The sequence below is a fragment of the Physeter macrocephalus genome, chromosome 15 (genome assembly GCF_002837175.3).
Source record: "Physeter macrocephalus isolate SW-GA chromosome 15, ASM283717v5, whole genome shotgun sequence".
Taxonomy (NCBI): domain Eukaryota; kingdom Metazoa; phylum Chordata; class Mammalia; order Artiodactyla; family Physeteridae; genus Physeter; species Physeter macrocephalus.
In genome coordinates this window covers 81045224-81070731 of record NC_041228.1, presented here as the reverse complement: position 1 = coordinate 81070731, position 25508 = coordinate 81045224, and the positions used below count along the sequence as shown (strand labels likewise).

Sequence of the window (25508 nt, the reverse complement as noted above, 5' to 3'; positions counted from 1 at the left end):
ATGCAGCCACTCTGGTGGTTAAAAACAAATGAAATTTAATATATTTTTGCTATTATTGAAAACTAAATTCAACAAACCAGTGCTTGTAATCACATAAGCACAGAAAACACAGAGAAATATCATGAACCCTGTCCTCAAGAAATCAATATGATCATTAGACCTGTCACAAAACACAATACAGAGAAGTAAAATAACAGAAGTTAGTATAAACATGCAGAGGCAGTACAAAGGTTGCAAAGATTAATTCTAAAAAACACTTTTTAATTTCTTTCCCTCACTGAAGCCTTATAGTAACTCTGTGAGTTAAGGCAGCAATCACAAATTCACTTCAAAATGAGGGCACATGAATGTGAATTAGGGAGAGACATTTGCAGACTGAGAAGAGGATTTGTGTTTGTCATAAACATGGGCTCTTAAGGTGTAAAAAGAAAGACAACCATGGGTAAAATACTTATTAGGGAAAGACTGAAAAAGTAAACATGCAGTAAAGAATCTAACCTCACCTAAAAGGAAGGCTAGGGAATTAATTCCCTGGTGGTCCAGTGATTAGGACTCAGTGCTTCCACTGCTGGGGCCTGAGTTCGATCTATGCTCAGGGAACTAAGATCCCGTAAGCTACACAGAGCAGCCAAAAAACAAACAAACAAACAAGTCTAGCCTTTGTCCTTGGCTTCTGGAAAGTAATGTCTATGCCCTTGGAATACCATGGCTGATAGAAGTGTCTTTCTTTGCCTGAGAGCTTCAGTTGCACCAGACAGTCTAATAATGTGATTTAGGGTGGTGGCTAATCACACCCCATACTGTTAGCATGGGGGCTGGTGACACCAGAAAGACAGTGTGATTTAGAGTGGAGGCTTTGAGTCACACACAGAAGAACTGGAGACTGAGATCAGCCATTTATGTCTACATAATGGAGCCTTAATCTGTTCGGGCTACTATAACAAAATGCCATAAAGTAGGTAGCCTATAAACAACAAACACTTCTCAAGTTCTAGAAGCTGGGAAGTCCAAGATCAAGGTGTCAGCAGATTCAGTGTTAGTGGTGAAATCTGGCAAAGACTCACTTCCTCACTGACGCTAAAGGGAGGAGGTATCTCTCTGGAACCTCTTTTATAAGGGCACTAATCCCATTCATGAGAGCTCCACCCTCATGACCTATTAACTTTTCAAAGACTCCACCTCCAAATACTACCACATTGAGGATTAGGCTTCAACATATGAATGGGGGTTGGAAATAGAGAACACAAATATGCAGTCCGTAGCAAAGCCCCAGTAAAAACTCTAGACACCAAGGCTCAGGTGAGGTTCCCTGCTTGACAATAACTCACCTATACGGTCACACGTTGATACCAAACATGTAACTCATCCTGACTCTATTAGAAAACCACAAAAGTTCCATGACTGGAACTCACATCCCAATTTCAAAACTGACTACAAAATAATAGTAATCAAAGCACTGTGGTACAGACATAACAATAGACCCAGTCAATGGAACAGAATTCAGAGTCCAGAAAAACCCATACATCTGTGGTCAAATGATTTCTGTCAAGGGTCTGACAAAAAATAACAGAAGTTAGTATAAGCAGTGGTTTCAGACACGACACAAAAGGACAAGTTAACAAAAAATGAATAAACTAAACTTCATCAATATTTAAGACTTAAGAATTTCAAAACATATTATCAGAAAGTAGAAGGACAATTCATATAATGGGAGAAAATATTTGCAAATCACATATCCAACTAAGAATCTAGTAGCCAAACTATATTAAGAACTCCCACAACTCAACAACTCAGTTTAAAACTCGGTAAAAGTCTGATAGACATTTCTCCAAAGAGGGCATACAAATGACCAACAATCACATAAAAAGATGTTTGATATCATTACTCATTAGGGAAACACAAATCAAAACCACAATGTGAGATACCAAATCCCACCGTTATAATAGCTACTGTCAAAAAATAAATAAGTAATAAGTATTGGCAAGGATATGGAAAAAACTGGAACCCCTGTGCATTGCTGGTAGAAATACAAAATGATGCAGTTGCTACAGAAAATGGTACAGTGGGTCCTCCAAAAAATTAAACATAGAATTACCACAGGATCTAGCAATTCTACTTCTGAGCAATTCGATTTCCCAAAAGAACTGAAAGCAGGGACTCAAATGGATGTTTGGGTTTTTTTTTTTTAATATTTACTTATTTATTTTGGCTGTGCCAGGTCTTAGTTGCAGCACGCGGGATCTTCACTGCGACATGCAGACTCCTTAGTTGCAGCACGCAGACTTCTTAGTTGCCACATGCGAACTCTTTGTTGCAGCATGCATACAGGATCTAGTTCTCTGACTAGGGATCGAACCCAGGACGCCTGGATTGGGAGTGTGCAGTCGTACCCCCTGGACCACCAGGGAAGTCCCTCAAATGTATGTTTGAATGTCAAAGTTCAAAATAACATTATTCACAATAACTAAAAACTGGAAACAACCCAAATGTCCACAAATGGATGAATGGATAAACAAAATAAGCATGTACATATAAAGAAAAACTATTCACAGCCTTAAAAAGGAATGAAATCCTGACACATTGTAGGTTTGCGACCTCAGGAGTCCCCAGGTGAAGTCTGAAACTGGTGCTCATGCATAGAGGACAAGGAGAGACCAAAGAAAGAGGTAGATCACTCCAGATTGGTAGCTGACAGTTTTAATATGCAAGAGAACTTACACATGAGCCAAGATTCACACACAGGCTGGTTTGACTCCACAATTCAAACTCCTTACCCCAAGCCAGCATTTCTTAAGATGCAATCCAAGGGCTTCCCTGGTGGCGCAGCGGTTGCGCGTCCGCCTGCCGATGCAGGGGAACCGGGTTCGCGCCCCGGTCTGGGAGGATCCCACGTGCCGCGGAGCAGCTGGGCCCGTGAGCCATGGCCGCTGGGCCTGCGCGTCCGGAGCCTGTGCTCCGCAATGGGAGAGGCCACGACAGTGAAAGCAAAAAAAAAAAAAGATGCAATCCAAGATCTGATGAGGAACTAATATCCAAAATACATAAAGAACTCCTAACAACTCAACAACAAAAAGACCAACAACTCAATTTTTAAGTGGGCAAAGGACCTGAAAGAGACACTTCTCCAAAGTAGATATACGAATGGCTAACAGGCACATGAAAAAGTGCTCAACATCACTAATCATGAGAGAATTGTGAATCAAAACCACAATGAGGTACCACTTCACACCCATTAGGAATGACTACTATTAAAAAAAGTTAAAATTTAAAAAAATTTTTAAAAAAACAGAAAATAACAAGTACTAGCAAGGATATGGAAAAACTGAAACCCTTGTACATTCTAATAAAAATACAAAATGATGCAGTCACTGTGGATAAAAGTATGGTGGCTCCTCAAAAGTTAAAAATATAATTACCATATGATCCAGCATATACCCAAAAGAACTGAGAGACTCAAACAGATATTTCCACCACAATGTTCATAGTGCCATATTCACAAGAGCCAAAAGGTGGAAACAACCTAAACGTCCATCAATGGATGAATGATAAACAAAATGTGGTATACACATACAACGGACTACATTCAGCCTTAAAGAAAGAAAAAAAATTCTGACATACAATATGGAAGAAACTTCAAGACATTAAGCTAAGTGAAATAAGCCAGACACAAAAGTACAAAAATTATGATTCCACTTATATAAGGTCCCTAAAGTCATCAAACTCAGAGACATAAAGTAGAATAGTGGTTGCCAGGGGCTGCGGGGAGGGGAAAATGAGGAGTTGTTGTTTAATGGGTAAAGGGTTTCAGTTTCGGATGATGAAAAGTTCTGGAGATGGATGGTGGTGATAGTTTCAGAACAACATGAAGGTACTTAATGTCACAGACCACAGACTTAAAAATTGTTAAAATAGTAAATTTCATTCTATTTGACCCCAATTTTTAAAATGCGATCAAGGGCAATGCACATCAGAATCACCACGTATGCTTTTGGAGACAGTAGATACTCAAACCCCAAATTAAAATCTTGAGTGATGAGAGGCCCACCAACCACCCGGGTGAGTTAAGCACTATTAAAGTTTGAGAACCACCACCAAGAACACTGGATTAAAATCCAACCTCTAGGGAATTCCCTGGTGGCGCAGTGGTTAAGAATCCGCCTGCCAATGCAGGGGACACGGGATCGAGCCCTGGTCTGGGAAGATCCCACATGCCATGGAGCAACTAAGCCCGTGGTCTAGAGCCCGCGAGCCACAACTACTGAGCCCAGGTGCCGCAACTACTGAAGCCTGCGCGCCTAGAACCCACACTATGCAACAAGAGAAGCCCCCACTAACCGTAACTAGAGAAAGCCCACGCACAGCAACGAAGACCCAATGCAGCCAAAAAAAAAAAAATCCAACCTGTACGGCTTTACCATACAGGTAAACTAAACACAGAACAAGCTTCTCTGCACATGCTTGGAATATTCTGCTGCAGTAAAATACACAATGTTGGGTAAAAAAGTAAAAATGCTATAGGCGCTACTGAATTTTTAAAAAGGCTGAGGAAGAAACAGAAAGCTTTACATCCCAGGGTCTTGAGACTATAAGAAGAAAATCCTCAATATGAAGAACAGGATGCCAGTCATGAGACACTGCATTCAGGATTCCAAAGTTTCCTATCTTAATCTGTTCCACCCCTTAGGCCATCATTCAACCATGCACAAGTTTCTCATTAACTTTTTTTTAACTCTCTCTCACCCCATCACGCTATCCCTTCCTCCTTCTCTTCCCCAAAACACTTATATAGAGATTTGTCAACACAAAAACACAAAGATTTTATTCTTCAACTACTGCAATGTGATTTCTTCATTAACCTCTCCTCAAAACTGTTTTCCCTTTGATTAATGGATTTCTCCACACTGATAAGTGTACATTTGTTACCTATGTTATTTTAATGCATAAGTGACAAGAACTGAATGTAGAATTCAGCAAAACTGGTTCAAAATAAGGAGGGACTTATGCAGAATGTTCAAAGATAAATATTTTTGAGATCTTGGCAAAATTGTGGCCAGAACTCAGGCACTAAGTATGTTTCTCTTCTTTCTATAAATAAATTAGTTATTGGTTAGATACTATGTACTGTTTTTGTCGGTCATAGCTTTTAAGAGGAGATAATCTAGAGCTACACCAACTGGACAGGCTTTCTCACACATAACTTTTTAAAGAAATTGTTCATGTGTGTTTTAATTTTTACAAAAGTACTCCATTTTTATTTGTCTTAACATTACAATAACTTTTTTTAAAGCATCACCCTTTTCCACTATTTGTCCATTCCAAAAACTGAGTACAAAATTATGTACCAGGCACCAAGCCAGCAACCTGACACAACTGTTTTAATATACTGCTGCCCTATTTGCATCTTCTGATTATATATGTTTTAGTTGTATCCTTAAGATAGACAACATTGTATTCTGCTGCCTTTCTTGGCTTAATAGGAATTTTCTGATGCTCTAGAGGTTCTGCTCCTTAAAAGAACAGAAATTAAAATCTACAACTTTATGAGAAGCCAATAGAAATCTTATTTATACACAAGAATAAATGTTCTGTTTCTGATCTTATCAGGATGGAAAAGAATATTCAGATTGATTTTCAAAAAAGTATCTATGGGGGTTCCCTGGTGGCGCAGTGGTTGAGAGTCCACCTGCCGATGCAGGGGACACGGGTTCATGCCCCGGTCTGGGAAGATCCCACATGCCACTGAGCGGCTGGGTCCGTGAGCCATGGCCGCTGAGCCTGCGCGTCTGGAGCCTGTGCTCCGCGACAGGAGAGGTCACGACAGTGAGAGGCCCGCGAACTGCATAAAAAAAAAAAAAAAAAAAAGTATCTATGTAACGCTAATGACTCTAAGTTTTAAAATAGTAACATCAATTTTGCAGTACATATAAGCATTGAGAGAACTTCCCTGGTGGTAGAGTGGTTAAGAATCCGCCTGCCAAGCAGGGGACATGGGTTCGAGCCCTGGTCCAAAAAGATCCCACATGCCAAGAAGCAACTAAGCCCGTGCGCCACATCTACTGAGCCTGTGCTCTCAAGCCCGCGTGCCACAACTACGAAAGCCCATGCTCCACAACAAGAGAAGCCACCTCAATGAGAAGCCTGCAGTGAGCATAGCCCCCACTCGCCACAACTAGAGAAAGCCCGCACGCAGCAATGAAGACCCAACGCAGCCAAAAATAAATAAATCTATTAAAAAAAAAAAAAACTTAAAAAAAAAGCATTGAGAGGAAAAAAGTTTAACAGGAAATACATGAAAGTGCCTGTCTCACCTGATTGTAGATTTACGTGTTATTTTCTATTGTATTTTCTTTTATAGCTATTCTACAATAGGTGCATATTATTTTTACCATCAGAAAAAAACAACAAAAAAATTTTTTTAACTGTTGCTCTAAACTGCACATATTAAAATCCCAACTATCTTTCCAGCTTGAGTCCCTGTTGCAAAAGGAACATAAGTACTCCCCCTGCTGGTTATTTAAATAGTTCCCCAAAACTAAGAGCAGTGCCTAGAAGCTAATGAAGATTTTAAATCAAATCATTAGAAAATATTTGCAAACAAAGCAACTGACAAAGGATTAATCTCCAAAATATACAAGCAGCTCATGCAGCTCAATATCAAAAAAACAACCCAATCCAAAAATGGGCAGAAGACCTAAACAGACATTTCTCCAAAGAAGACATACAGATTGCCAACAAACACATGAAGGATGCTCAACATCACTAACCATCAGAGAAATGCAAATCAAACCTACAATGAGGAATCACCTCACACCAGTCAGGATGGCCATCATCAAAAAATCTACAAACAATAAATGCTGGAAAGGGTGTGGAGAAAAAGGAATCCTCTTGAACTGCTGATGGGAATGTAAATTAATACAGCCACTATGGAGAATAGTATGGAGATTCCTTAAAAAACTAAAAATAGAACTACCATATGACCCAGCAATCCCACTCCTGGACATATACCCTGAGAAAACCATAATTCAGAAAGAGTCATGCACCACAATGTTCACTGCAGCACTATTTACAATAACCAGGACATGGAAGCAATCTAAGTGTTCACCAACAGATGAACAGATAAAGAAGATGTGGCACATATATACAATGGAAAATTAGCCATAGAAAGAAACGAAATTGTTATTTGTAGTGAGGTGGATGGACCTAGAGTCTGTCATATGTACAGAGTGAAGTAAGTCAGAAAAAGAAACGAAACTGAGTTATTTCTGGTGAGACAGACGGACCTAGAGTCTGTTATACAGAGTGAAGACAGAAAGAGACAAACACCGTATGCTAACACACATATATGGAAGCTAAGAAAAATGGTTCTGAAGAACCTAGGGGCAAGACAGAAATAAAGACGCAGACGTAGATAATGGACTTGAGGACATGGGGAGAGCGAAGGGTTAGCTAGGACAAAGTGAGAGAGTGGCATGGACATACATATACTACCAAATGTAAAATAACTAGCTAGTGAGAAGCCGCAGAGCACAGGGAGATCAGCTCCGTGCTCTGTGACCACCTGGGGGGTGGATAGGGAGGGTGGGAGGCAGACGCAAGAGGAAGGGGATATGGGGATATATGTATAGGTACAGTTCACTCACTTTGTTATACATCAGAAACTAACACAATGTTGTAAAGCAATTATACTCCACTTAAGATATTAAAATAAATAAATAAATTTTAAAAAGAAAGAAAAAAGACAATGATACTTGGACTATGAACTTCAGAGCAAGTTAACAAGACATCAGAAAACAATCTAACTACTCACTTCATACTTCTTCTTCCCTAAGTTTCTTTAGCTACCTCTTTCACCGAATGTCTTCCACACTTCCAAACTTTTCTCCCTACATCCCAACCCATTAGCTTTCCTGATCAAAACCCAAATTATGAAGCAAGTATTAAGAGTACTGAATTAAGTTTTAACTTGCTTTTCCTAAATACGTATGTGGGCCTTGAATATACTTAGCTCCAACTCCATCTGCACTTATATTTTAATTAAATTGAGTCATTTAAGACAAAATGGACATAAGACGACACTAGAACAATGCCTTAAAAATTCTGAGGAAAACTGACTTTCAATCTAGATTTCTCTACTCAGCCAAATTATTAATCAACTATGGGAACAAAATAAAGAAACTTTCAGACATGCAGAGCTCAAAAAAACTTTTAACACACTATTAGGAAGATACTGGAGAATATATCATGCGAAAGGAGAAAATAAGCCATACTGCCTGACTAGGGACAGGAGTAAAAAATTTTTAATTACCTATAATTAAGTAAAAAATGATGTAAAGAAAAACATGTAGCAATGATTTACTACATTAAAATAATGGTTGCACAAGAAAGAAACAAAGTACACTACTCGAGTCTTCCATGGGCCACATTTATGTGATCATAATATTAATGTTTATTTCTGGTTTAGCAAAAAACTGTAACATAACAATAAAGGATAACAAAGACATGGAATGCTCACATAAAACAGCTAAGTCCTCATCTGCCATACTAGGTAATCAACAGATTAAATATTGGGTTGGGCCCAAGTGCATTTGTTTTTTTCCATAAAATGGCTGTAGTAGTACTTAGCTGTCTTTAACTTCATTCGAAACAATTTTGTTAGACTGTATTGTAACAGCTGTCACATCAGCATGCATTAAAAAAAAAACTTACCAAAGTTGGTGAATTTTTGTGTAGCCATCTTAATATTAAAGATGGAAGAAAAAAGCAACATTTTCGGCATATTATGCTTTATTTCAATAAAGGTAAAAACTCAACTGAAATGCAAGAACAGATTTGTGTAGTGTATGGAGGAGGTGACTCATCAAACGTGTCAAAAGTGGTTTGTGAAGTTTCATGCTGGAGATTTCTCACTGGACGATGCTCCACGGTTGGGTAGACCATCTGCAGTTGACAGCGATCAGATCGAGACATTGAGATCAACATTATACCATGCGGGAGATAGCCGACATACTCAAAATATCCAATTCAAGTGCTGAAAATCATTTGTACCAGCTTGGTTATGTTAGTCGCTTTGATGTTTGGATTCCACGTAAGTTAAGTAAAAAAAACTTTCTTGACTGTATTTCCACATTCGATTTTCTACTGAAACGTAAAAAAAAGTTCCCCCCTTTTTTTTTTTTTGCGGTACGCAGGCCTCTCACTGTTGTGGCCTCTCCCGTTGCGGAGCACAGGCTCCAGACGCGCAGTCCCAGCGGCCATGGCTCACAGGCCCAGCCGCTCCGTGGCATGTGGGATCTTCCCGGACCGGGGCACGAACCCGTCTCCCCTGCATCAGCAGGTGGACTCTCAACCACTGCACCACCAGGGAAGCCCAAAAGTTCCATTTTTAAAACAAATTGTGATGGGTGATGAAAAGTGGATATGGTACAGTAATGTGGAACAGAAGAGACAGTAGGGCAAGTGAAATGAACCTCCACCAACCACACCAAAGGCTGGTCTTCATCCAAAGAAGGTGAGGTTGTGTACATAGTGGGATTGGAAGAGAGTCCTCTACGACAAGCTCCTTCTGGAAAACCAAACGATTAGCTCCAACAAGTACTGCTCCCCATGAGACCAACTGAAAGCAGCACTTGACAAAAAGTGTCTGGAATTAGTCTACAGAAAACGCATAATCTTCCATCAGGATAACGCAAGGCCGCATGTTTCTTTGATGACCAGGCAAAAACTGTTACAGTTTGGCTGGGAAGTTCTAATACATCCACTGTGTTCACCAGACATTGCACCTTCAGCTTTCCAATTATTTTAGTCTTCACAAAATTCTCTTAACAGAAGAATTTTCAATTCCCTGGAAGACTGTAAAAGACACCTGGAACAGTTCTCTGCTCAAAACGATAAAAAGTTGTGGGAAGATGGAATTATGAAGTTGGCTGAAAAATGGCAGAAAGTAGTGGAACAAAATGGTGAACACGTTGTTCAGTAAAGTACTTGGTGAAATAAAAAAGGTGTCTTTTATTTTTACTTAAAAACTGAAGGAACTTTTGGCCATCCCCATAATTAATGTGTTTTTTAAAATAAGAAAATAAACTCCAGAAAAAAACAGCTAAAATAATTCGTGATTTCCAAACTTCTGATCTAAACAAGATGATACAGATCTGTTTCTCCCAGCTTCTCCCCACTAAAAACAACTATAATCCCTGAAAATAACAGAAACTGGTGAGAATTCTGGAAATAGCAAGCTGGTTTGGGAGCCCAAGACTGAAGGAATAACAGAGTAACAAGGTGACATGTCCCAGCACCCAACAGAAGGTGACCCAGACCCCATGTTTCCCCACCCTCAACCTAGCTCATTCCTCCTCTTGATCAAACAGGAGTCTCTCTGACAGTATCAACTAAGCCTGGCACCACCAGAGGGAGAGAGCAATTGGGAACCCTGCCAATAATAAATGATCAAGGGAATCCCAATGGACCCAGATGTCCTTCCATTAGAGATTCCAGGACAAGGAAGAGAGTGGAGAGAGGTGGAGAGATTAGGCATCAGTAGGATAGATCTCTTGACAACTCACACACTACCCAAGAATCACTCTCTGTCTCTCAGAGGCATGGGGGATCCCACCACAGCAAGAACCTGACAAGGGAAGCTTCTTGGTCACTGTGTGCCTGAGATTCTCTGCTCCTTCACCAAGAGACCCTAGCAGGTCAGCCTGGGGAAGCCCCTTCCGTTCCCTAAGGTTACTGGCACTAGATATGCCAAGCAGACCAAAACAACATCACAAAGGCTCTAAAAATTAAACTATCATTAAAACCACAATCCACAAAAGTAGGCCAGGACCTGTGTTCTTGATCTTAGCAGCATACTGCGACAATAGAACACTTAAGTAGAACCCGGTATCTCCTAAGATAGACAAGATGCCCAGAATACAACTGAATACTGTTCTTCATACTAAGAACCAATACTATCAAAAAACAAATAAGAAAAAACAATCAACTGATGTCAACAAGTAAATCAATTTGGTGCTGGAACTATCTAACAAGAATTTTTTAACAGCTGTCATAAAAATGCTTCAATAATCAACTGCAGGGCTTCCCTGGTGGCGCAGTGGTTGAGAGTCTGCCTGCCAATGCAGGGGACACGGGTTCGTGTCCTGGTTTGCGAAGATCCCACATGCCGCGGAGCGGCTGGGCCTGTGGGCCATGGCCGCTGAGCCTGCGCGTCCGGAGCCTGTGCTCCGCAACGGACGAGGCCACACAGTGAGAGGCCCACGTACCGCAAATAATAATAATAAAAATAAACTGCAAATTCTCTTAAAACAATGAAAAATTAGAAAAAAAAGAAAAAATTATGAAAAAGGACCAAATGGAAATTATAGAACTGAAAAATACAATTACCAAAATAAAAAACCTAGTGGATAGACTCAGTAGAAAAACCATACCTACAGAAAATAGAATCAATAATTTGTAGGCCAATCAACAGAATTCAACTAATCTGAACAAAAGATTCAGACAAAATATAGTGAAGAAAAATGAATAGAGCCTCAGGGACCTGTGAGACAATAACAAAGGATTCATCATTCACATCACTGTTCCAAAAGGTAAAGAAAAAGAAATTAAACTGAGAAAGTATTTTAAAACATATCAGCTCAAAATTTCCTACGTTGGGTAAAAGATATTTCTACAGTTTTAATAAGCTGAAAGAACCCCAAGCAGAATAAACGCAAAGAAACCAATAGCAAGACATCAAAATTAAACTTTTAAAGATAAAGAAAAGTTTGGAAAAGAGCCATGATAACATAGTGCCTATACAGGAACACCAATTCTAGTGACAGAATTCTCATCTGAAATCTTAGAGCGAGAATGAAGTGGGGCAATTATTTTTCAATTCTTAAAGAAAATAACAGCAACCCAGAATTTGCTATCCAGTAAACTGTTCAACAATCAAGGGGAAATAAAGACATTTTAGACCCCCCCCCCAAAAAAAACCCACACCACTTAAATATTTGGAAACCAGCAGATATACACTTAAAGATCGGTAAAAGGAAGTACTGAAACAGTAGAAAATGATTTTTTTTTAAACCTTGTGAGCAGTGTGGAAAAAGGAAAAACAGAAACTGCAGGAGTATGGATAAATACAAAAGACAATCCTTCTCAAGAACTGTATAAATCAGTCAATAAACATGAAATATGAAAAAGTCACAATACTAGGTAACATTAAAGGTACCAAAATGGAAAGTGAAGCTTCCACATTTTACTAGAAGTGATAAAATCCTGCATATATAGACTATGATAAGCTACACATATATTATTGTATATCTAGAAAAACCATTGAGAAAATGATACAACAAAAAAAGCTAAGAAAAACTATAAATAAGTCAAAATAGAAACCTAAAATTGTTGAAGTAACTCCAAAAAGGCAAGAAAAGAGAAAGGAAAGAACAGGAAGAAAACAACAAAACAACAAAATGGCAAACTTGAACACTAACATATCAATAATTTTCTTTTACATGTAAATGACTTAAATACATCCATCAAAAGACAGAGCCTGGCAGAGTAGATTAAAAAACATGAGCCAACCACATGCTATTTGGAAGAAACTAATTTCAAGTTCAACACTATAGGGAGGTTGAAAGTAAATGAATAGAAAGATATGCCAAGTAAACACTGACAACAAAAGTGGCTATATTAGTATCTGTTAAAGTAGACCTCAGGTAAAAAGGAAATTTCTAGAAACAAAGAAATTATGTAACAATAAAAGAATAAATTCAACAGAAAGATACAACACTAATTTTATAAACACCAAACAACAGAGCCTCAAAATGCATAAAACAAAACCAACAGAGCCGAAAAAATAAATACACAAATCCACCACTATAGTTGGGGATTTCGACACCTGCCCACCACGCTCAGCAACTGATAGAACTGCTAGGTAGAAAATAATATAAGTCATACAAGATCTCACCAAAAAAAAAACAAAACAAAACAAAAAAACACTAACAATACCTGACACATACAGAGCACACCACCCAACAAAAACAAAATACATATTATTTTTCCAAACACAAAGGAACATTCACCCAAATATAGCATATTCAGAGAATTTAAGAGACTGAAATCATACAGAATGTGTGGCTTAATCATAAATGAATTAAATTAGAAACCAATAACAAAAACAAAATGGATAAATGATAAAAACATGAATAACAAGTTTCTGATTCATGAATAAAAGTCTTTAACAGAATTTTTAAACATACAAAATTAAATGAAAAAAGAAACAGCATATCAAAATATACGGGATACAGCTAAAGCAGAACTGAGAGGGAAATTCGTAACATTAAATACAGTTGACCGTTGAACAACACAGGTTTAAACTGCATGGGTCCACTTACACATGAATTTTTTCAATAAATACCTACTCCAGTACCACATGATCCACAGGTGGTGGAATCCATGGATGTGGAACCATGGATATAGAGGGCTAACTGTGAAGTTATACATGGACTTTCAACTGCACAGGGTATCAGCCTCCTAAACTCCTCACTGTTCAAGGGTCAACTTATTTTCACTGGAAATGAAAAAAACTCAAATCAATAACCTAAATTCCAACCTCAAGAAACTAGAACAAAAAATAACTAAAGCAAGCAAAGGAAGAAAATAAATAGTAGGAATCAATTCAATTCAAACCAGGAAAACAACTATTTTTTAAAGCAATAAAACCAAGAGCTGGTCCTTCAAGAGATAATTACAATTAATACACACCTACGAGGACTGACAAAAAAACAGAAACAGAGAAGACACAGATGACAAATATGAGTTTGAAATAGGGGATATCACTACAAATCCTACAGCCATTGAAAAAACATATCCCTACAAATCCTACAGCCATTAAAAAGATATAGGAACACTACAAACTTTGCACTCATAAACTCAATAACTTAGAAGTCAACCAATTCCTCAAAAACCACAACTTCCAAAACTCAACCAAGAATAGATAATGTAAACACACCTTATAACCATCAAATAAATTGAATTTGAAGTTAAAAAGTTCCTGAAAACAAACCACTAGGCCCAAGTGATTTCATTACACAATTCTACCAAACCTTCAACAAAGAATTAACGTCAACTTTATATAATAACTTCCAGAAAATAAAACAAGAAAGAACACTTCCAAACTCATTTTAGGAAACTAACATCACCCTGATAAGAGTCAGGTAAAGACAATATAAAAAAGAAAACTACAGACCAAATGTCTCTTATGAATTTAAATGCAAAAAAAACCTCAACAGAATATCAGCAAAACGAATCTAATAACATTTACAAAGAAATGTACACCAAGGCCAAGTGGGGTTTATTTCAGGTGTGCACAGCTTATTCAACATTCAAAAATCAACCAGTGTATAAGAATCTGCCTGCCAATGCAGGGGACACAGGTTCGATCCCTGGTCCGGGAAGATCCCACACGCCACAGAGCAACTAAGCCCGTGCACCACAACTAGTGAGCCTGCACCTAAGCCCATACCACAACTACTGAGCCTGTGCTCTAGAGCCCACAAGCCACAACTGCTGAGCCCACGTGCCACAACTACTGAAGCCTGCACACCTAGAGCCCGTGCTCTAGAACAAGAGAAGACACTGCAGTGAGAAGCCCAAGCACAACGAAGAGTAGCCCCCGCTCACCACAATTAGAAAAAGCCCGCACACAGCAACAAAGATACAACACAGCCAAAAAAAATAAACTAATTAAAAAATATATATATATATATCAATATTTTTTTTAAATCACCCAATGTAATCTACCATATATCAACAAGCTAAAAAGAAAAACTGCAGCATCTGGCACACAAAAAAAGCATATAATAAAATCCAATACCAATTCATTATAAAACTGTAAACAAACTACAAATAAAAGTAAACTTCCTCAACTTAAGACCAACTACCCAAAACCCTCAGCTCACATCATACTTAACGAGGAAAGAATGAATGCTTTCCCCCTAAGATCAGTAACAAGTAAGGATGTCCACTCTCATCACTCTTATCCAACATGGTACTGGAAGTTCTAGCTGCTACAATAAGGCAGGGAGATGGGGCGGGGTGGGGGGGCGGCGGCAGTGGACAACAGTGGATTTGAGAATATACAGCTTGAAAAAGAAAAATCAAAACTACAGAAACATGCTAGTCTACACAGAAAATCCCAAGAAACCTAACCAAAAAACTGGCTAGTACTAATAAGTGAGTGCAGCAAGGATACAGAATATAACATTAATGCACGAAAACCAATCCATTTCTAAACACTAACAATAAACATGTAGAAACTAGAATTAAAAACACAATACAATTTACAATCACACCAAAGTAAATGAAACACTTAAGTATAAAGTTACCAAAACATGCATGGTACCTGCATGCTACAAATTTCAAAATGCTGATGAAAGAACCCAAAGATTAACAAATGGAGAGACATGGACTAGGACACTCACAGATATCTATCTGCCCCAGATTGATCGACAGCTTTAATTCATTTCCTATCAAAATTCCAGAAAGTATTTTGTAGACATAGCCAAACTATTTTAAAATTTACAGGGAAAGCCACAGGCCCTAGAAGAGCTAAAACTGTTTTGAAGAAGAATAAAGTGGAAAGTCACTCTATCCAATGTTTAGGCTTACTAGGCAAAGAGATAGACACATACATGACTGGACCACTTCAGATACCCAGAAATAAACCCACACATATTTGCGCAATTGGTTTTTGACAAACATGCAAAAGCAATTCAACAGAGGAAGGAACAGACTTTCAATAAATGGTAGTGGACAACTGAAAGTCCATAGACCAAAAAAAGAAAAAAAAAAAAAAAAAAACCTAAACCTAAAGCTCACACCTTATATGAAAATTAACTCAAAATATGTCATAAATGTAAAATATTAAACTATAAAGCTGTTAGAAAAAAACAGAAAATTTTTGGGTTCCAGAGCTAGGCAAAGAGTTGTCATAGATTTGATAGCAAATGCACAAACTATCAAATGAACATGCTAAAAATTTAAAAATGTTGCTGCCAGAAGATATTTGGAAACATGTCCAACAAGGGACTAGTACCTAGAATATTTTTTAAGCTCTCAAAATTCAGCAATAACCCCCAAAAATCCAATTTAAAAATGGGTAAAAGAAACGAACAGGTATTTTGCCAAAGAAGATAGACAGATAACAAATAATCACATAAAAACATGTTCAACATCATTAGCCATCATGGAAATACAAATTAAAACCACAATGAGTTATCAGCACACACCTATCTTAATGGCTAAAGTAAAAAACATGATGAGCAAACTTTCAGAATAAGAGAATAACAACCTCTAATAACTTGCTCCTTCATAAAAGAAATAATAACAGTGGAAAAAAATAGTCAAAGTTTAACTTTTCAGAACTTTGGAAATTAACCATAGGCTCATAATCTGAACAGCATTCACTCAAGAAAAGGAGCTTAATATCGACAAGAACAGTGAACTTTTTGGTGTTTTAATTTGCTCTCATCTCATGCCCCCTCACTAGCTCCACAGTAGCCTTGAAAAACAGCAGCCTCATAACCAGGGTAAGCTGTGTAAACTGGCAGCCCAGCAGTCAGTGGAGAGAGAAAACTGGGTTCGTAGGTCCTCAAAAGGCCCTATCCACAGAGTACTATCACTATCTGAACTGCCTGGCAGCTCTTGAGAAAAAAAACTTATTCACAGAACTTATTTCAACCTGACTCAGAGCTCACTCAGTGGGAAAGCCCTATCACCAGGGCATTTGTCTAAAACAATTGACAGCAATTCATATTATAGGTGCCTGCGGCAGCAATAGTAGTTTCAGGAACCAAACAGCCAAAAGTGCTAAGGAACATCTGAAGAATGAGATGTCCACAGGCAGCACTGAAAAGATCTGACATGTTCCAGGGAATCTGGAATGCTACCTGATATGCAGGGCTGTGTGTATGCCCAGGAAAAACCTGAGAAGGCCCTAATATCTCAGCTCTGGATAACGTCAAGGCCCCGCACAAGGAGAAAATTAAGGTGAGTCGGTTATAAACTGCCAGACTATAGAAGGCATGCCTCAACCACACAGAGTTCTTCAGTAAAGAATGAAAGACTTATTAGCTCAAAGCATCTAAAGAAATATCTGTCCAATAATTCACAGACAAGTAAACAAACAGTGTAGTGTGTTCAGCAGCTACAAACAGGAAATATTTTTTTCTCAAATTTTTGGCATTTACTGTAAGCCTCAAACAGCCACCAACACTCCATTTTATGCAGTTTGTGGGTCCGGATTCACAAGGCAGGGCATGGGCTGGGACAGCAAGGCTCCTTTACTTCCAGCTCTTTGATGGCAATCCTCCCCTTGTCCCTTAATGGACCCATCTCCTGGAGGTAGCAGGAAAAGTTGGAGATGCCCCTTTTCCTACAGAAAACAGGAACTTTACAAACTTTAAGAAACTTTAGGAAAGTCATTAAACAAACAAATAGCAGTAACGAACAAATTAAAAAACCTCTGGGGAGGGGATGGGAGAACTTAAGGTCCGGAGTTGTCGCATTATATTTTAAATGTCTGGTTTCAACAAAAAATCCTAAGACACAAAGAAACAGAAAGGTATAACAAGAAAAATGCAGTCAAGATAAACTGTACCTGAGGGAGGCCAGAAGTTGGATTCACCAAAGACTTTAAATCAGCTTCTGTAAATACGCTCAAAGAAAAAAAAGGGAATTGTCTAAAAAAGTTAAAACAAAATACCCCAGCAAATAGAGACTATAAAGACATAAAATTTTTTTAGAAAGAAAGAAAGAAACCACTACACTCAAATAGAAATTCAAGAACGGAATAGTACAATAACTAAAATGAAAAGTTCTCTAGAGAGTCTCTATAGCAGATTTGAGCTAGCAGAAAAAAAAGTCAGCAAACTTTAAGACAGGATAATTGAGAGTATCCAAGATGAAGAGCAGAAAGAAAAAAGAAGAATGAACAGAACCTCAGAGACCTGTGGGACACCATCAGGTATACAAACATATGCATTTAAGAGTCCCAGAAAAAAAGGAAGCAGAAAGAGTACCTGAAAAAATACAGACCAAAAACTTCCCAAATTTGATGAAATATTGATTATACACCCAAGAAACTCAAAAAACTCTGAGGATAAACTCAAAGAGACCAACCCTAAACACATCATGTCAACTAGTAAAAGACAAAGAGAAATCATAAAAGCAGCAAGGAAAAAAAGACACATCATGTAAAAGGATCCCTAATAAAATAGCTGACTACCCACAAGAAATCATGAAGACCCCCTCAAACAAACAAGAGAATACACATTCTCCTTACATACATACGAAACATTCTCGTAGATAGAACAAGCCTCAATACATTGTAAAGGAGTAAGAGCGTATTATACTATTCTTAGACAACAATACAATGAAATTAACAAAAATAAAACTGCAAAAATCACAAAAATACGGAAATTAAACAACACACTCCTAAATATCCAGTGGATCAAAGACAGAATAACAAAAAAATTAGAAGATATTATGAGAAAAATGAAAAAAGATATATTAAAACTTGTGGATGTAGAAAAAGCAACGCTTACAGAAAACCTTATAGCTGTAAATACCTATTTTTAAAAAGGCCTCAAATTAATAGCTTAACTGTTAATCTTAGAAAACTAGAAAGATAAGAGCAACTAACCCAAAGCAAGCAGAAGGAAGGAAATGAGATCAGGCAGAAATAAAATAGAAAACAAAATAATGAAGAGTATAAATATAACCAAAAGTTGGTTCCTTGAAAAGACCAAAACAGACAAACCTTTAGCTAAACTCACAAAAAGAAAAAAAAGAGGGAAAGAGAAAAGATTTTAATTGCAAAAACAAGAAATGAAAGAGAAAAAGCACTACCAAACTAAAGGATTATAGGAAACACTATAAGGGAACAATATGAAAAACTCCACCAACTAATTAGATAACTACCGTGCAATACACAGACTCCAAGAAAGACACAAACTAGCAAAACTGACTCAAGTAGAAATTAAAAAACTGAATAGGGCCTCCCTGGTGGCGCAGTGGTTAAGAATCCACCTGCCAATGCAGGGGACACGGGTTCGAGCCCTGGTCCGGGAAGATCCCACATGCCGCAGAGCAACTAAGCCCGTGTGCCACAACTACTGAGCCTGCGCTCTAGAGCCCGCGCACCTAGAGCCCGTGCTCCCCAGCAAGAGAAGCCACCGCAATGAGAAGCCCGCACACCGCAACGAAGAGTAGCCCCCACTCGCCACAACTAGAGAAAGCCCGCACACAGCAACGAAGATCCAACACAGCCAAATTAAAAAAAAAACATGGGCAAGTAATTTGAATACACATTTCTCCAAAGAAGATACACAAATGACCAATAAGCACATGAAAAGATACTCAACATAATTAGTCATTAGGGAAACGCAAATCAAAACCGAAACAATAAGATACCGCTTTCTACCCATTAAGATGGCTAAAGTCAAAAGAACGCAATAACAAGTATTGACAAGCATGCGAAGAAATCAGAATCCTCATTCCTTGCTGGTGAGACTAAAAAATGTAACCACTTGGAAAAGTTTGGCAGTTCCTCAAAATTTAAACATACAATTACCATATGACTCATCAATTCCACTGGTAGGTTTACATCCAAGGTAAATGAAAACTTTCACCTTCACAAAAATTGGTACACAAACAATCACATAGCAGCATCATTCATAACAACCAAAAAGTGTAAATAATCCAAATATCCATCAATTGATGAATGGAATTTTTTTAATGTTGTATACAATGAAAAATTATTCAACCATAAAGCGGAATGAAGTACTGATACATGCTACAACAATGGATGAACCTTGAAAACGTTAGGCTAAGTGAAATAAGCCAGTCTCAAAACACCATACGTTATTCCATTTATATGAAATGTCCAGAATAGGCAAATCTATACAGATGGAAAGTAGCTTAGTGGTTGCCAGGGGGATGGGGAAGGAGAGAATGTGGAATGACTGCTAAGAGCCACGGAGTTTCTTTTCAGTGTGATGAGAATATTCTAAAATAAGAAATATTTGCACAACTTTGTGAATATACTAAAAACCACTGAATTCTGTACTTTAAAAGCATGAATTTATTATCTATGAAATTGAATCACTCATACATTGCCAGTGTAATATTGTACAGCCACTCTAGAAAAGTTTGTTAGTTTCTTATAAAACTAAACATTAAATTACGATATGACCCAGCAATTACACTCTTGGGCATTTATCTTAGAGAAATAAAAACCTATGTTCCCCAAAACACCTGTACACAAGTGTTCACAGCAGCTTTATTCTAATAGCCAGAAACTGGAACAGCCCAGATGTACTTCAACAGGTAAAATGCTAAGTGAAACTGTGGTACATCCATTCCATGGACTACAACTCAGCAATAAAAATGAAGAAACTAATGATATACACAACTTGGACAAGAGTCTTATGCTGAGTGGGAAAAAAAATAAGGAAAACAATGTCAAAAGGTTATAAACTGTATGATTCTATCCCAATAACATTTTTGAAATGACAAAAATTTTTAAATAATGAATAGATTAATGACTGCCAGGGGTTAGGGGTGGGAGTTAATGGGAGTCAGTGTGATTATAAAAAGGATCCTATACTGATGAAACTGTTCAGTATCTTGACTGTGGTAGTAGATACATGAACCTACACGATAAAATTGTATAGAACTAAACACACACACACATATACACAGACACACATCTGGGGAGATCTGAATAAGACAGTTGTATTAATGTCAATACATTGGTGGTGATATTGCACTATGGTTTTGCAGAATGTTACCATTGTGGCCAACTGGATAAAGAATACGTGAGATGTCTACATCTCACGTGTTCTTTACAACTGTTATGTGATTCTACGGTTACCTCAATTTTAAACAGGGACTGCCTTCAGGTACATGACTAAGTGCAGGAAGGAGCAGGGCAACAATTGCTGGTTTTCATGAGAAATTTTTTCATACTACCACTTTTATCTATGAGCATGTATTATTTTGATTTAAAAGAAAATATTTTTCCCCTTACAGGAAATATATATGTGAAGTACCTGACATATGAAAAGTCTTCAATAAATGTTAGTTCTCCTTTCCTTGCATTTTAAGAATAAGACAACCTCTAGACTAAGATATCAGTACTAAGGAGTCTAATTCTGAGAAGCAGAGCCACTGGTAAATCATCCAATGGGATTACCAAGGGCTAAAACTGGTAAAACCATAAGGTACTCCTACCAAGATAACTATGAGAGAATCTCTCTCCACCACTGAACAACATTAAAACTAAGCCCTCTTCCTATTCCTTGTTCAACAAACTGAGTGAAGCAATTCTGGAGAAATCTAAAGGCAAAACAGTAGAGGATGAACAACAGCTTTGTCCTCATCTAGAAATTTCTTTCATTATCTTGGTATTTTATTATTAATTGCTTTCATTATCACTAACTTTAATTGAGTGCTTATACACTCAGTACATCATTTCATGCAGTTCTCATCATTTAACCCTCATACCAACCTTGCAAGATCGGTATTATCCCCATTTGACAGACAAGAAGCTACAACTTAGAAATGCTGTGTATATTGTGCTGGTCAGAGAGCTAGTAAGCAACATGTCAGGATTTTCTCCCATGTATGTCTAATTCCAGAAATAAAGATTCTAGCCACTGATTCTGCATTATCTCACTTTAACAAAAGTGTCTAGCAATAACTGTCACGTGCACCTTCCACACAAAGGCACATAACAGCAGCTGAGCTTTCCGACCAGGCTGAGAACCTGGGAATATCACTGGAACTTCTAAGTCTCAAGCCCAGTCATGGTATCAGTCACTAGCCTCATAATCATGATGTCTCACCTGCCATTCTGCACTCTTATGGCGAACTACTTCAGTGTTTCAAGCATTAAGACTCCTACCCTTCTACCAATTCACTTTACCAATCACCAACCCACAAGGCTAGTATAAAAAGACCCACAAATTAGAGTGGCCCTCTTCATATTTTCTTATTACTTGTCCTTGGTCAATGCTGGTAAACACTCCTACCATTCCCTACCCCTCTACTCTCACACACACACTTACATACACAAGTTCCACACCCATGCTTGCCTTTACCTCTCCTTGTCACCATCATAGCGCAAGTCGTCACATCTTCCCTAAGGTTAAAATAAGCCACTATAAAACTCAGCAGACCTCCCATCTACTGAGCTCTCCTCCTTCCCTACAGTCTCAGAGGAAAAATGTTCCTATTACCTAATACTAACCCCTTTCCGTAACAGAGGCCAGGTCCTTATTCTCTCCTTGGCTCCCACCCCTCCTGCTTCAAAGAAGCAATGTTTCCCTTTCTTGAAAAAGAAAAAACATCTTTGAAATGACATGTACACTGCATTTAATTAATGATTACTATGTCCTTGCTATTATGAAAGAGGCACCAGAAATAAAATAAGGTTTTCTGATGAGGACCCAAAGGAGTAGAGAAGGAGGGTGTCATCAGAAAGATATGATGTTCCTTTATTTCTCTTCTATGACCTTACCAAGATACAGTTTTCCTTTCAGTGAGAAAAAGAAGGGGGAGAGCTATAATTCAGTCTGAGGAGGATCAGGAATCTCAGAAGGTAAGCAACTGACAGGTAAAGGGAATATTTGTGGTCGTTCTTGGCTATTTAGCAAGTAAAGGGAGAAGACAAAGCTTTAAGAGAATAAGAATCATTGCACTTGAAAGGACAGTGAGGGGTCGAAGGCGGGGGGAAGAAAGAAATAAAATACACCCAGCCGTGGAGCAACTTGGAGCCTAATCTCTCCCTGGGCCTTATGTTTCCCATATCTGTATATCCTAACATCAGGTAAGAAGCAACTAACTCTCCCCAAGCCTCCCATTTTTCACAGGTTCAAGTTTTGAGTCACACTGACTCTTCCCTCTTCATCTTTCACTTTCAGGTACTTAAATCTCATCTTCCTTTTATTATCTATCAACTCAGTCCTCTCCCAATACTATTCCCAATTCTACCATGCTAGTTCAGGCACATATCAACTCCCATTTTAAGAGTCCAGAAAGATCTACATGGCTTGCCCAGAATTATAAAATTAGTTAGTTGTAGAGCTGAGACTGGTAACCAAGTCTTCTGACCAGGGTATTTCCCCATGTTTCTTCATACCTACAATACTCGCAAACCTTCTACACTAGTTCTCCTTTCATTCATTCATCAGATATCTATTAGGTATCTAATATGTTCAAGGGATTATAACAGGTGCTATGATAAGGTCTTGAAAAGTGATAGAATGACAAGGGGAAAAGTGAATATCAAGTCAAAAACATGAAGATTTCTAAGTGAGGATGTAGTGTAAGTGCCTGACATTAAGCATCTGATTGCCAGGTGGCATCCACTTTAGAAGAAATCCATCTTGAATAAAAGTATCTCCAGCTGTATAGCATAGCTACTTGCAAAACAACCAGGTAAGGAACTAGGCTGCCTCCACCCATGAAGGTTCCTCTTCCAACAAGCCCTGGTAACCTAAATAACTGACCATGTGAGTGATCGTGCTTCTCCCTCCCTGCTATTGCTTTAAATTAGCCAATGAAGAATGAATCCCCGAAATTCTAGACACCTAACCCTCAGACCCTAATAAAGGCAGACCCCAGGTGTGCCGTCCCTCTCTCCCTGTGTCTCGCCCCCCGACGTCACCGTGTGGTCCTTGGGTGTGCCACGCACGCTCCAAGACCTGTGAGAAGGAACCTTGCTCCTCCAAGTGTCCTGATGGTTTCTGCTGAAGTGCACCCTGCAATCACAATTAGAGAGCATCAGTATCAAAAGGTTGAGACCAGCACAGCACAGGAGGAAGTGCTGGCGCCCAGAAGACTAAGGGCGAGAGAATGACAACTTCATGGTGCACTGCGTTTAAACCGCGCTCAAGGGAAAGGTCAAATACACATCTGAAAATCGTCCATACAGAGGGACAGCTAACACCAATGTGTAAGACTGCCCAGAACAAACTTGCAAAGTGAGGAAAAAGGTGCAAAGTCAGAAGGCAGAACCTGGCAGGAAGGCAGCAAGGAGAAGTAAATGAGCAGTTGCAATACAGGAAAAGAATCAAGTGGCAAATGTGTCAAATGCTACAGTGACCAAGTTCACAAGTTACATGGGCTTCAACAATTTAACATACTTCCTTGATTCCTTGGTTTTTTCTTTCTTCACATTTTAGTATTTTTGAAATCAGGGTTAGGTTATGTTTGTCATGGGCTTCCCCGACTCCGTAAATGTGTAGTCACAAAACTGACAGCGTGTGTGACAACCAATGGTATTCCAGGAGCAAGGAGACACAGCAGTGAGACGGCGGCTGAAGCAGCGTGCGCGGACTATTTTTTCAGGAACTTTTTTGGTAAGAAAAGAAAGAGGAGTCAAGAAAGGACTCAGTGTCTGCTTCCATTCAGTTTTCAGTACGACGAGACAAGTATATCCGTAGGCAAGGAGCTCAGAAATCGCTTTCAAAAGGTAAAGGGCACGCGCAGGACAAACGCAATGCACTCAGAACGCAGCTGCGCCGTTCTCAGCGCGGTCACCAGGCGGACCCCGCGCCCGACTCGGCCGAGACGCTCCCGCTCCGGCGTCGGAAGGGGCAGGGGAGGCAGCGCGGCGCAGACGCGGCGGCTACGCAGGCCCTCCCGGACCCCAGGACGCCGCCGTCGCGCTGCGGCCCAGCAGAGACCCGCGAGCACCAGCTGGACTCGGGCCGCACGGCCGGGCGCAGCCGCGACCGTCGCCCTCCAGGGAGGCGTCTCCTCCCGCCCCGCCTCCAGCGCGGGCTGCGTCCACGCCACAGACGCCCCGGCCGCTCACCAGCCCGGGGCCAGCCACACGCGCCCCGCGGGCGAAGCAGACGTGGGGGGACCAAGGAGACGGCGCCCAGAGGCCCACAGCCTACCTTCAAGCCACGAGACTGGCCTCCGCGGGGCATCTCCGTGCGCGCCGCCTCCTCCAGAGCGTGCCGCCCCCTCAGGCCGCCGGAAGGCCGCGCGTCGCCGAACCAACTCGGCGCGCCGCGTCGCACCACGCTCTGCGATTGGCGGACACTCGGGATGGGGGCGGGGCTTCTCCGGACGCACCGCCCTCCCAGCGCGCCGCGCTGCACTGCACTCTGCGATTGGCGGCCGCTCGCGCGGGGGCGTGGTTTCCCTGCTACCCACGCTTCCTGGCACTGACCTACGGAGCGGCCGCTGGGAAGCGGGCGCCAGCACTAGCTGTAGGTCCGGGTTGTCCTGCGCTGCTCGTCCTGCCTGTAACTGGGCCCGGGTCCGGCAGAGCACGCGTTGGACTGGCCGCAGCGCCGCCGTCGCCTCCTGGTCAGGGAGCTGCTGAAAAACCCGCGCGGGGTTTTTCAAATAAAGCTCGTACGTGGTGTGCTTTGTCAGGCAAGGACCGGCCTTAATAAAAATAAACGGCAACCCGAAGTGCGCTATGAATTCAGCAAGCGGGGCTTAGG

The 25508-nt window shown here is 39.8% G+C and overlaps 1 protein-coding gene across 8 annotated transcripts in view; it reads right to left on the bottom strand.

The window, feature by feature from the left end:
- Positions 1–25022, bottom strand: part of LOC102996303 (scaffold protein involved in DNA repair) — a 313877-nt gene extending 288855 nt beyond the window's left edge. For all 8 annotated transcript variants that reach the window (XR_003683330.2, XR_003683329.2, XR_008619449.1 and 5 more), the window contains exon 1: positions 24951–25022. Coding sequence is in view for 5 of the 8 variants with exons in the window: in XM_028500283.2 (XP_028356084.1) it covers positions 24951–24983 (33 nt within the window). In the remaining 3 variants the exon portion in view is untranslated. The remainder of the gene's footprint in view (positions 1–24950) is intronic.
- Between the last annotated feature and the right edge of the window lie 486 nt (positions 25023–25508).